At 41.7% G+C, this 13,866-nt stretch overlaps 2 protein-coding genes across 3 annotated transcripts in view; both read left to right on the top strand.

Annotated features, from left to right (window-relative positions):
* Nucleotides 1-434: 434 nt before the first annotated feature.
* Nucleotides 435-1,897, top strand: LOC144309050 (protein BEX1-like). The gene is made up of 3 exons (XM_077890121.1): nucleotides 435-485; nucleotides 829-913; nucleotides 1,264-1,897. Exon 3 carries the CDS (start codon nucleotides 1,269-1,271, stop codon nucleotides 1,653-1,655), a length of 387 nt encoding a protein of 128 aa, XP_077746247.1. The 5' UTR covers nucleotides 435-485; nucleotides 829-913; nucleotides 1,264-1,268; the 3' UTR covers nucleotides 1,656-1,897.
* BEX3 (brain expressed X-linked 3) overlaps nucleotides 829-13,866 on the top strand; it is a 323,487-nt gene continuing 310,449 nt past the window's right edge. For both annotated transcript variants that reach the window (XM_077890120.1, XM_077890117.1), the window contains exon 1: nucleotides 829-913. The gene's annotated coding sequence lies outside the window, so the exon portion shown is untranslated. The remainder of the gene's footprint in view (nucleotides 914-13,866) is intronic.

The raw sequence follows: 13,866 nt of genomic DNA, 5'->3' as shown, positions 1-13,866 counted from the left end.
TAATAAAGAGAAAATTTTAGGAAGCAGATACACAATTAGGGAGAAGAGAAGAAAAAACTGAAAAGACCAAGCCAATGCCAAGGCCTTGGGGAGAGGGGGAGGGTGATATGCAGACCTTCCCTGGTAACCAAAGATGGGCAAACCCCAACCGCTAAGCGGTGAGGCCACTAGCTGGCCCTCAGATTGGAGAGTACAAAAACTGAGTGACTGACAAGACGGTGAGCGTCGTGGCCCCGTGCACAAACCCACAGAGGGGTAGTTGGTACATAGGGGACGTGGGGATGAGGGTCCAGTAGAACTCCCTGCCCCGTCCAGAGGGAGTGGAGTGGGAGGGGAGCGAACGCGTTGGTGACGCGGGGCGCTCACGTGACGTGGAGCTGCAGAGCAACTCAGCCTTCGGTGCAGTCGTCACTCCCGTCTGGGTACCTGCTCCCAGCTGTTCTGCGCCCGGCGGGCTGGCATCAGTCCCGAGGAAAGCGGAGCAGGTAAGGGCTCCGGGGCCGGCTCCTAGGATCAGCGCAGCGGGTCCGGGCCAGCTTTCTCCACCCTCGGCATTCTTGGGAACATCCATAGTGGCCCCCTGGGGTGGGGGTGCTGGGACGGCCAGAGAGTAGCAGAGCAACTAAGAGCGATTGGAAATCACCCCCAGTTCCTGCAGGAAAATAGTGAACCTCCCGGGCGGGGTGGGGGGACGTTAGGGTTGAGAGCCGGAGATGGGGATTAGGGGGCGGCCAGGGGGGCCCGGGACCCGGAAGGAACCAGGTGGTGGCAGGTCGGCGCCAAACGCTTCGCAACACCCCCCACTCCCTCCACGCTGGCCCTTTGCAGGACTGCAGGCCTAGGTGTCAAGTGTCGCGGCGGCGCCCACACGGCGAGAATCGGGAGAAGGAGGAGACAGCAAGGATAGGCCCAGGTCGGTGCGGGGGACAGAGTGGGGGTCGGGTGCAGAGCCGAGTTTGAGACCCCCTCCCATCTACGTCATCCCCTGTCCCCCATCCTCCATTTTGGTGACTGCAGAAGCCTGGGGATGGAACTGTAGGAAAATGGTGGGTTTGGAGGGAGGTAAGACAGAGAAGAGAGAGAAGGGGGAGGGTCCGAACTGGAGGCCCCCTAGAGGGCGCACAAGGCTTTTCAGGTAGGAAAATGAAATTTTTAAAAACCGTTGATATCCAGGGCTCTGAAAGATGAGCAGTAAGGCTTCTGTCCTCGGTGCTGACCTGTCCACCAAAAACTCAACCCCTTCTTTTATCTTTTGTCTCCTAGGAGCAATGGCGTCCCAAGAGGAACACGCAGTAAAAAATCTCAACATGGAAAATACTGACCAGGAAAATAAAAAATATGATGAAAAGGAGCAAAGTACTAATAAAGGAGAGCCCTTGGCCCTCCCTTTGGAAACTGGTGAATATTGTGTGCCTAGAGTAAATCGTAGGCGGTTCCGTGTTAGGCAGCCCATCCTGCAGTATAGGTGGGATGTGTTTCAGAGGCTTGAAGAGCCACAGGGAAGGATGAGAGAAGAGAATATGGAAAAGATTGGGGAGGAGATGAGACAACTCATGCAAAAGCTGAAGGAAAAGCAGTTCAGTCATAGTCTACAGGCAGTTAGCACTGACCCTCCTCACCGTGACCATCAGGATGAGTTTTGCCTTATGCCTTGAATCCTGATATTATCCCTGAAATTAATAGGGAGACTCTTGCTTTCTAAACTTAACGTGTTCGTGATATACTTTTGTTGTAAACCTTTTCATGTCACTCATTTCTGGTATGTCTATTATTACTTAGAGTTAAATGTTGTGTTTTTGACCCAATCTGTAAGATTTTGTTAGCAGGAGAATTTTACCTATTGCATGGAAAGATGCTTATATGTTGTGAAACCAATAAAGCAGTTTTAAAAAAGCAACCTCTGTATTTTTACTTCGAATCTTATATTTATGTATTTAGTACATGAAGAAAAAATGCTGAAATTAAATATACCAAAGGATTTATTTAATACAGGGACTCATTTTTGTGAGATGAGTTGATGTGTTTTCTTTTATATTTTCTGTAGTTTTAGAAGAAATGGAAACTATTTTTAATGACCTTGAAGGTAGGAGGGTCACATAATAAATAATTGGTTATGAAATTTGGATATTTTAGCCAGAAGAATAAACCCAAGAATTCTTTATAAATTAAGGACTCTGTTTGTTTCACATGACTGAAACAGAATCAGGTATGTGAGCTATGTTTACCTATTTTTGTCCTCATCTCCACCTATTAGGCAAGACTGCCTATGCTCAAATTTTCCTTTCAGATATTTATCAGAGTTTCCAAAGATAATTCTCACCAGTCCAGTATCTTCTTCTGCTGGTCAAGCTGAATTCTGCCTGGCAAGAGGTAGGCTCTTAACAAAATACAGTTAATAAGAGCTTTAAGTTCTTGTCTTTAAGTTCTTGTCTCAGTTCAGTCCCTGAATAAAATAAACTTGGATATGCAGCTTCACCTGAGGAGTGTGTGGGAGAATCACCTAAGGAATTTCTTGAAAATCTAGACTCTTTGGGGTGCTTGGGTGGATTAGTCAGTTAATCTCAGGTTTTGGCTCAGGTCATGATCTCAGGGTGGTAAGATTAATTTAGCATCTTCCATGCTCAGTGAAGAGTCTGCTTGAGATTTTCTCTCTCCCTCTTTCTCTGCCCCCACTCCCACGTTCCCTTATGCTCACTCTCTAGCTCTCTCTCTCAAGTAAATAAATCTTAAAAAAAAAAATAAATGTAGACTCTTGGTCCTCCCCTAAATCTACTGAATGGAGATCCAGAACTCTAATATTTAGCAAGAAATCCTGGTAATTCTGATGTACATTAATGTCTAAAGGGCTGCTAGGTGTATATATTTATTGTCTCAACTCTTAAATAGGAACCATAATGAAGAACATAAAGGTGAATATCTGAATTCAGTGGAAAGAAGCATTAAAATGTAAAGAGTAAGAAAATTTAAAAGGCCTTTAGATTCACTACATAAAAATTAAAAGTATATACTCTGAAAAATGGTAATATTGAGCTGCATGTGGTTATTAAGAACTTGAAACATGGTTAACACAATATGAGATGTGCAAAGTGTAAAGCATACAGAAGATTTTTTAAAAATTTGTTATTGGAGTTCAATTTGCCAACATATAGCATAACACCCAGTGCCCATCCCGTCAAGTGCCCCCCTCAGTGCCCGTCACCCAGTCACTCCCACTCCCCACCCACCTCCCTTTCCAACACCCCTTGTTCATTTCCCAGAGTTAGGAGTCTCTCATGTTCTGTCCCCCTTTCAGATATTTCCCACTCATTTTTTCTCCTTTCCCCTTTATTCCCTTTCACTATTTTTTATATTCCCCAAATGAATGAGACCATATAATGTTTGTCCTTCTCCGATTGACTTATTTCACTCAGCATAATACCCTCCAGTTCCATCCATGTCGAAGAAAATGGTGGGTATTTGTCATTTCTAATGGCTGAGTAATATTCCATTGTATACATAGACCACAGCTTCTTTATCCATTCATCTTTCGATGGACACCGAGGCTCCTTCCACAGTGTGGCTATTGTGGACATTGCTGCTAGAAACATTGGGGTGCAGGTGTCCTGGCGTTTCACTACGTCTGTATCTTTGGGGGAAATCTCTAGCAGTGCAACTGTTGGGTGGTAGGGCAGTTCTATTTTTAACTCTTTGAGGAACCCCCACACAGTTTTCCAGAGGGGCTGTACCAGTTCACATTCCCACCAACACTGCAAGAGGGTTCCTTCCCCTTTCTCCACATCCTCTCCAACATTTGTTGTTTCCTGCCTTGTTAATTTTCCCATTCTCACTGGTGTGAGGTGGTATCTCATTGTGGTTTTGATTTGTATTTCCCTGATGGCCAGTGATGCAAGGCATTTTCTCATGTGCTTTTTGGCCATGTCTATGTCTTCCTCTGTGAGATTTCTGTTCATGTCTTTTGCCCATTTCATGACTGGATTGTTTGTTTCTTTGCTATTTAATAAGTTCTTTATAGATCTTGGATACTAGCCTTTTATCTGATACGTCATTTGCAAATATCTTTTCCCGTTCTGTAGGTTGTCTTTTACTTTTGTTGACTGTTTCTTTTGCTGTGCAGAAGCTTCTTATCTTGATGAAGTCCCAATAGTTCATTTTTGCTTTTCTTTCCTTCATGGATGTATCTTGCAAGAAGTTGCTGTGGCCAAGTTCAAAAAGGGTGTTGCCTGGGTTCTCCTCTAGGATTTTGATGGAATCTTGTCTCAAATTTAGATCTTTCATCCATTTGGGGTTTATCTTTGTATATGGTGTAAGAGAATGGGCTAGTTTCATTCTTCTGCATGTGGATGTCCAATTTTCCCAGCACCATTTATTGAAGAGACTGTCTTTTTTCCAGTGGATAGTCTTTCCTCCTTTGTCGAATATTAGTTGACCATAAAGTTGTGGGTCCACTTCTGGATTCTCTATTCTGTTCCATTGATCTATGTGTCTGTTTTTGTGCCAGGACCACACTGTCTTGATGAACACAGCTTTGTAGTACAACCTGAAACCTGGCATTGTGATGCCCCCAGCTATGGTTTTCTTTTTTTAATATTTCCCTGGCTATTCGGGGTCTTTTCTGATTCCACACAAATCTTAAGATGATTTGTTTCAACTCTCTGAAGAAAGTCCATGGTATTTTGATAGGTATTGCATTAAATGTGTAAATTGCCCTGGGTAACATTGACATTTTCACAGTATTAATTCTTCCAATCCAGGAGCATGGAATATTTTTCCATCTCTTTGTGTCTTCTTCAATTTCCTTCAGAAGTGTTCTGTAGTTTTTAGGGTATACGTCCTTTACCTCTTTGGTTTTGTTTATTCCTAGGTATCTTATGCTTTTGGGTGCAATTGTCAACGGGATTGACTCCTTGATTTCTCTTTCTTCAGTCTCATTGTTAGTGTATAGAGAGATGCCACTGATTTCTGGGCATTGATTTTGTTTCCTGCCACACTGTTGAATTGCTGTATGAGTTCTAGCAATCTTGGGGTGGACTCTTTTGGGTTGTCTAAGTACAGTATCATGTCTTCTGTGAAGAGGGAGAGTTTGACTAGTTTGCCAATTTGAATGCCTTTTATTTCTTTTTGTGGCTTGATTGCTGAGGCTAGGCCTTCTAGTACTATGTTGAATAGCAGTGGTAAGAGTAGACATCCCTGTCTTGTTCCTGATCTTAGGGGAAAGGCTCCCAGTGCTTCCCCATTGAGAATGATATTTGCTGTGGGCTTTTAGCAGATGGCTTTTAAGATGCTGAGGAATATTCCCTCTATCGCTACACTCTGAAGAGTTTTGATCAGGAATGGAAGCTGTATTTTGTCATATGCTTCCTCTGCATCTACTGAGAGGGTCATATGGTTCTTGGTTTTTCTCTTGTTGATATGATCAATCACATTGAATGCTTTGAGTGTATAACCTTGCATCCCAGGATAAATCCCATTTGGTCATGGTGAATAATCTTCTTAATGTACTGTTGGATCCTATTGGCTTGTATTTTGTTGAGAATGTTTGCTTCTGTGTTCATCAGGGATATTGGTCTAGAATTCTCCTTTTGGTGGGGTCTTTGTGTGGTTTTGGAATTAAGATGATGCTGGCCTCATAGAACGAGTTTGGAAGTGTTCCATCCCTTTCTGTCTTTCGGAACAGCTTTAGTAGAATAGGTATGGTTTCTTCTTAAACGTTTGATAGAATTCCCCTGGGAAGCCATCTGTTCCTGGACTTTTGTGTCTAGGGAGGTTTTTGATGACTGCTTCAATATCCTTCCTGGTTATCGGCCTGTTCAGGTTTTCTCTTTCTTCCTGTTCAGTTTTGGTACTTTGTGGTTTTCCAGAAATGCGTCCATTTCTTCTAGATTACCTAATTTATTGGCATATAGCTACTCATAATAAGTTTTTTTTTAATTTATTTATTACAGTCACACACAGAGAGAGAGAAAGGCAGAGACACAGGCAGAGGGAGAAGCAGGCTCCGTGCACCGGGAGCCCGACGTGGGATTTGATCCCGGGTCTCCAGGATCACGCCCTGGGCCAAAGGCAGGCGCTAAACCGCTGCGCCACCCAGGGATCCCCTCACAATAAGTTTTTAAAATCGTTTGTATTTCTTTGGTATTGGTGGTGATCTCTCCTTTCTCATTCATGATTTTATTAATTTGAGTCTTTTCTCCTTCTTCTTTCTAATAAGGCTGGCTAATGGTTTATCTATCTTATTAATTCTTCCAAAGAACCAACTCCTGGTTTTGTTACTCTGTTCCACAGTTCTTCTGGTCTCGATTTCATTGAGTTCTACTCGAGTCTTTATTAACTGTCTTCTTCTGCTGCGTGAAGTTTTCATATGCTGTTCCTTCTCCAGCTCCTTTAAGTGTAAGGTTAGCTTTTGTATTTGAGTTCTTTCCAGTTTTTGGATGGATGCTTATAATTCGATGTATTTCCCCCTCAGGACTGCTTTTGCTGTATCCCAAAGATTTTGAACGGTTGTATCTTCAGTCTCATTAGTTTCCATGAATCTTTTTAATTCTTCTCTAATTTCCTGGTTGACCCTTTCATCTTTTAGTAGGGTGGTCCTTAACCTCCACGTGTTTGAAATCCTTCCAAGAAAAAAGTAAAAGTTAAACAATTTTACAGCTGTCTAATAGTGACATGGAAAAAATGACCAGTTTCATTGGTAAGCAAGGATATGCAAATGAGACCAAATTTTTTTAAAGTGACAAGTTGGTAAATAATTTTAATAATAGCAACCAACATTTATTGATCATTATTATAATCTAAATATTTTACCTGACTTATTCAATTTCCCTAACCACATAAGTTGCATGAGGATACTATTGTTAGGCCATTTTATAGTTAAGAAGAATGAACCACATACCCAAAGCCATGTGACTATTAACTTGTGGAGCTGGAATTTGAACACAGTGTGACTTTTGAATCCAAGTCATTATTAGTGATTTATACCTAGAGATAAGTGTTCCTTCATACAGTGAAAACATAAAAGAGCGTGGGCAGTTTCATACAGTGTTGGTGAGACTGAAAACTGGTTCAACTTTTCTGAAATATAGTTTGAAAATATGTATCAAAAGTCTTAAAACAATTCTCTAGTCTTTAAATAGAAATTCTATGCTTATGACTACATTCCAGCTGAGAAATCATAATAATGATTTGTATTGGAACTGTGAAAACATCCAAATGTGCAAGCGTGTAAATCAGATGACCCTTGAACAATGCAGAGGTTAAGGGTGCTAACACCCTGCACAGTCAAAATTCCACATATAATTTTTGACCTCTAAAAACCTAATTACTAATAGCATACTGTTGACTGGAAGCCTTACCAAAAATATAAAGTCAGTTAACACATATTCTTCATGTTATATGGATATATAACATAATATATATTAGTATAAAATATATATTTTAGGGATCCCTGGGTGGCTCAGCAGTTCAGTGCCTGCCTTTGGCCCGGGGCGTGATCCTGGGGTTCCAGGATCGAGTCCCATATCAGGCTCCCTCCATGGAGCCTGCTTCTCCCTCTGCCTGTGTCTCTGCTTCTATCATGAATAAATAAATAAATAAATAAATAAATAAATAAATAAATATCTTAATAAAGAATTAAACTTCTAAAAAATATATATATATTTTAGATATATAGTATCTATGATAAAGTAAGCTAGAGAAAAGCAAATGTTATTAGGAAAATCATAAGGGGGACGCCTGGGTGGCCCAGTGGTTGAGTGTCCTGGGATTGAGTCCCACATAGGGCTTCCTGCATGGAGCCTGCTTCTCCCTCTGCCTATGTCTCTGCCTCTCTCCCTCTCTCTGTCTCTCATGAATAAAATAAAATCATGAAAAAAAGGAAAATCATAAGGAAGAGAAAAATATATTTACAGTATTGTACTGCAAAAAATTCACCTATAAATCAACCCATACAGTTCAAACTGATGTTGTTCAAGTGTCAATTGTTTATGGAAGAGCAGGATGTTTACTTTAGCAATTTTGAAAAGTCAAAAACCTGGATATGACTTTAACACTAATAAGGGAAAGATAAATACATAAGATGCATTAATACTTTGGAAAGCTATCTGGCCATTATAAATAATGTAGTAGTTCTGAATAGGAAGAAATGGAAAATTCTCTAATATTGTTATTTTAATTATATTGAGTAGGGAATATCAGCTGTATGTAAAGAATAATTGACTAAAATTTGTTTAAATATTAAGGAAGTTTATATTTCACATAGGAGAAGGAGCAGAAATAGGTAGAACAGGCTTCAGGGCTGATTGATTCAGGACTTCACCAAGGACCCTGGTTTCCATCTCTGGTTAACTTCTACCATGCCTGGTGTCAGCTTCATCCTAAGGCTGGTGTTTACCCCTGATGCAACAAGATGGCTATTGTGGTGATTGAGGATATATTCATTTCTGTTTCTGCCCCTCAGGAGAGAAAGGATAACCTCTTTCCCAACCATGGAATATAAGACCTCTTCAATCTGACTGGGCCATTTTAAGATCATTAGTCATCCTCAACCAGTAACAGTCTTCAGAGAAATTCCAAATCCTGACAGGTTCAGAATAGTTAGAGCCTGCCTGCTGAAGGTGTTACTAAGGAGGGGTGGGGAGGCAATTTAGATATTTGGAGTTTAGATAAGAGATGAAAGAAGAAGCTGATGTTGGATAAGCATACACTATACTGGGAGCTCAAAAATGGGAAGGACTCAGAGTACTCTGTACCTCCAATAGGCCCTGAGTGTAAGATCAACAGCAGGAAGACATACTGAATAACCTTTTAAAGGAGAAGCAGGGCATAAAAAACTAAAGTAGTCCAGAAAATGCTAACATTCAGAGCGAAGAGAGTAAGAATGAGAGTGAGAGCATGAATAATGAATATGATTCAACAGAGTCTCCCCAACTAATAGAAACCTAAGAGATTCCTGGAGCCCTGGGATTAAAGAATCAAAAGAAGGAGCAGTTTCTCCAGAGTTTAGTAAAACCATTCACTAGGATTAAGTGGAAGTCACGTGTGTCTATGCCCAGAGATGCCCAAGAAGCCAGTCAATGAGGAACAGAACCATGTGGAGAGAATTCTAAGAAAATTAATTTTTAACAAAACTTCCACTTTTGTAACATTAATACCACCTGCCTTCACAAATTCTTGCCCTGCTTCATGGACCAGTACAAGATGTGTTGGGCACATCCCTTCCTCCTAAAGTAGATTGAAAGTCAGCCTTGAATGTTCTTGATAATATCTCTTAAAAGCAAATACTTGAGCTGTTTTAGCTTTAAATCTTACCAGAGTTTGTGGAGATTTTCATGGGGCATTGTTTGCTCACTTAGCAGACTCATGACCTCTACCTCAGCCAAGCTACTCTATCCCTCACTAGCCCTTTCCAGAACTTCTCTTCATCCTCCCGATATTTCAAGGCTCAACCTAGATACTTCTTCCTCAGGACAGCTTCCCTGGCTCTATGAGTACCACCCTTTTCTTATTCTTATTAAGGTGACAAGACTTCATAGTTTTTAAATTTCTTTTTTCCCAGAAGTTGGTATGTGCAATAGTGGACCTGCCCAGGCACCTCAAGTTCTGCTTTCCCTGTGATGTCTTAGATTATGTTTTATAAATGTTTTGTATCTTTCACAGATTCACTGAGTAATCAGTAAACTGGTCTCTGTTTCTCCTCTTGATCTTCTCTAATCCAGTCTCTATCTGGCAATCCAAGTAGTATTTTATTTTTTTATTTTTTTTAGAGATTTATTTTTTATCTCTTTGAAGGGTGTCAGAGGGTGAAGAGAGAGAATCCCAAGCCAACTCCTCACTGAGTGCAAAGCCCAACACAGAGTTCAATCCCACTACCCTGAGGTCATGAGCTGAACCAAAATAAAGAGTTGAACGCTTAACCAATTGAGCCACCCAGGCACCCCAATCCAAGTAGTATTGTAAAGGAGAATTAGAATGTGTTCTTCCCATCAATTATATCCCTTAACATGCCTCCATTGCATTTAAATATTTCAAAACAAAACAAAACAAAACAAATATTTACCCTGGCCTTCAGCTCTGCAAGACCCAGCTCCTGGCCACTTCTCCCACTCAACCGGGCTACTCTCCCCCTCTATTGATAAGCTCTAGACACACTGGGTTCCTTTGGTTCTAAATGGGCCAAGGACTTTCCTACTCTAGAGCATGTACACATGCTGCTTCTCCTTCTGGAAGGCTAATCACTTCCCCCTGGCTAATTCTTATTCACCCTTTAGGACTCAACTTAGTTTTATGGCTTCTGAGAGTCCCTCTCTCATTCCTTGATCTAGCCCCTCATGCTCTCTCTCGCAGAACCATGTTCTCTATCACAATTTAGGATTATGTTTTTATAATGTTTCTCTTCCCCCACTAGACCGTACATTTCATACTCAGAGGGACCATGTCTACCTTATTCATCAGGACATATCCAACATCTAGCCCATTGCCTGACACATGGTAGGTCCCAAGAGATAGTAGGTTGAATGCCACAAAACTGATACTTTTTAAAATTGAAACCAAGCATATGTTGAGGCGCCTGGGTGGCTTTGTTGGTTGAGTTTCCTTTTTTTGTTGTTGTTGTTGGTTGAGTTTCCAACTCGGTTTCAGCTCAGATGATCTCAGAGTCATGAGATTGAGCCCTGCATCAGGCTCTGTGCTCAGTGTGGAGTCTGCTTGAGACTCTCTCTCCCTCTCCATGTGCCCATCCTCACTGTGTGCTCTCTCTCTCTCTCCCTAAAAATACATAAGTAAACAAACAAATAAATAATCTTTAAAAAACAGGAATATATCAGCAACCTCATAAGTTTCAACCTAATACTTTTTGAACAAATGAAAAATGAGGCAGGTGAATTATTAAGAGAATGAGAAAGTAGCCTCAGGAGTATGTTTTAGTCCCACATTACTATTTAATCCCATGACCCTGAGATCATGAACTGAACCAAAATCAAGAGTTGAATGCTTAACCAATTGAGCCACCCAGGCACCCCTATTCAAGTAGTATTTTAAAGGAGAATTAGAATGTGCTTTTCCCATCAATTATATCCCTTAACATGCCTCCATTGCATTTAAATATTTAAAAACAAAATAAAACAAAACAAATCTTTACTCCGGCCTTCAGCTCTGCAAGACTCAGGAATCTGGTTGAGTTGCTGGTCTGAGGATGTTCCCCCTAAAAGAAGGAGTACCTCTAATCTTTGTCATATGTATCTCTCTAGTGAACTCCTCTAAGTCTATGCCTTGCACCCATAGGCCCTTGTGTCCTTCCTTATGCTCTATCTTCTCCCATGATCTTTCATGTTTTCTTCCCCTTTCACAACTGTCTTTGACAACTAATTCATCAGGAGCATAGGGACTTCTACATGATGTGTCTACTCCATTTCTTTGCTGATAAGTTACCGAGTTTTCTTTACTAGGTCATAATAGAATTAGTTTTATTCAAGTGAAAAACCAAAAAGAGGAATCAAAGACACTATTGAATGATGAAGGAACGAACTACTTACCCTGAATGGATTGTAGCATTAGAATGGAGTACCTTTGAGGTGTTGGAGACAGAACCTAAAGGATTTCAGGGCTGCCTCCACTTCACACTCCCATTTTTCCTTTCTTCTTCTATCCAAGGAACTGCAAGTATGGCAATTATGTGACTCTTAACTCTTAACTCATCAGCAGTGCAACTGAGAGAGGAGGAGGGTCACAGAATCTACCAGAGGAACCAGGGGTTTAAAAAGTTTGAAAATTACTGTCTTGAGCCAAAAAAAAAAAAAATCAGATTTTAGAACAATTTCCTAGGTGTCTCAAAAAGATTGAATATTTGCACAACCACATAATGCATGTCTTTCTTAAGTTAAGTATTGGTGTCACACAAATGGTTCTTATTTCAGAAGCAGAGGTGGCAGGGGGAAAGGAAGGAGGGGAGAGAGTTCTGTAATTGCTGAAACCTTGGGACAAAGACACGGTAAGAGAAGCCGAGGCAGCCAGCTGGTGACGAGCACTGCCGCAGCCCAGTGTGCCGCCCAGGCCAGGCTACCCCGTGGCCCCTGGTCACCAGGGTCTCCTCCCCAGGCTCTAGCTGCTGGCAGGCCCCAAGCTGCTCCCAAGGGGAGGAGCAGGGCTCAGTGCTGCGGAACTGGAAGTTGTTCACATACAGGTGTGTTCCAGCTCAAAAGCAAAGGCCCAGCACACTGCCGGGCCCCTGGCCAAGTGCCGAACACACTGTGTGTGGGATCAAGAAAATTTACCCCAAAGAGGAGACTCAGTGACAGACAGCCACCTACCAGCTATCTGAAGGTTCTGGACAGTTCTGCATAGTAGAATCCTCAATTCATTAAGTGAAACAATAAAGTACCAGATTTTAGGCCCATTTTCATTATAAAACTCAGGGAAGGTGGGAAGCACAGTATCTCACTGTTACACCGGGGGACAGACAAATTCAAGGGAGAGAGGCAGGACCCACGCACGGCGGGAATCTGAGGAGGGGTAGTGCAGCCCTGGCACGGCTCTGCCACGGCCACCCATCCGTGCCCCCACGGCACCCTGGACAGCAGGAGGGATAGCAGATGGAGGTTCTGTGTCTAGCCGGCCAGAGGCACGTCTACTACTGCCAGGGAGGAGGGGAGCAGCCTAGGACACTGGCGGGTGTGAACACAGCAATGTGCTCAGCTGGTCTGATCCAAGTTCCTCACCGACACTCCACACCACTATCTCCTTCTTTTGGGTTCCATGTTTGAATTGAGAGCCTCTTCTGCTTGAAAAATCATTCATAATAACCTAAAGCTGAAAACAACCAAATGCCCATCAGCAAGAACTAATAAATTAAGCTTGGTAAAGTCAAAGAATGGACTACTGTAGAACAATGAAAATAAATTATTGCAAAATGTGATAATTTGAATAACAGACCTAAAGAAGTCAGACACAAAAAAGTTCATACTCTATGATTTCTTTTTTGTAAAGATCAAAACCAGGCAAACTAATCTATGACACAGCCATCAGAATAGTAGTGAACTTTACACAGAGGGAGTGGTAGTAATGACTTGGAGGAGGACATGGAGGAGCCCTCTGGGGTACCAATAATGTTCTGTATCTAGATCAGGGTGGTTGTTATGTGATGGTGTTTATAAAAATTTATGTTGTTGGACTCAGGCCCTGTACAGCCCTGATACCCCATCTGAGAGATGAAGGGTTTGGCTAAGGATTTTTATTTTACAGAGTGGAAACTTCCTATTATTAATGGTGTGCATCTTCATTATGCATCTGTGATTTCAGGTAAAACTTGTAGATCCTCTCAGTTTGAAAGAGTTAATCATCTCAAAACAAAAACTATAGGCATTGGCTGTCCAGGCCTAAAGGTAGGTTGAGAAGTTAACTTGGATGAATCCAGTTCAGATCTTGATGTTTGTTCCCTTTACCTATCCCCAATACCAAAATTAAACAAGAAACAAGCAAACAAAAATACAGAGGTTCTAATGCTGTCAGGTTTGGAAATAAACAACCTATAGGGTATAGTATCCTGATTGTGTGGCCACAGTGTTTAAGGTTCTCAGAGACTTGGCTGGCCCTATCTTTCTATAATTCCTCAATTTATCCATACAAATGTCTTACACTGAATTAATGCTGGATTATCTATGGTAACCACAAAGTATACCATTGCACATCCTTTCATCTGTACCATGGACCAGACCTGACATGCTCCCTTGGAGAACTTTCCTTGACTATTTATCCTTTCTCAGCTCAAACGGCACCTCCTTCTTGAAGTTGCATGACAATCCTATCTCACCATGTGGAGGTACCACCCCATGCTCTGTTCACCCACAGCGTGCCACTTGTCCTTCTAGTATGTTCCTC

This window comes from Canis aureus, chromosome X (genome assembly GCF_053574225.1).
Source record: "Canis aureus isolate CA01 chromosome X, VMU_Caureus_v.1.0, whole genome shotgun sequence".
Taxonomy (NCBI): Eukaryota; Metazoa; Chordata; class Mammalia; order Carnivora; family Canidae; genus Canis; species Canis aureus.
The sequence above is the reverse complement of the archived record's forward strand: the minus strand, read 5'-3'. Positions and strand labels throughout refer to the sequence as shown.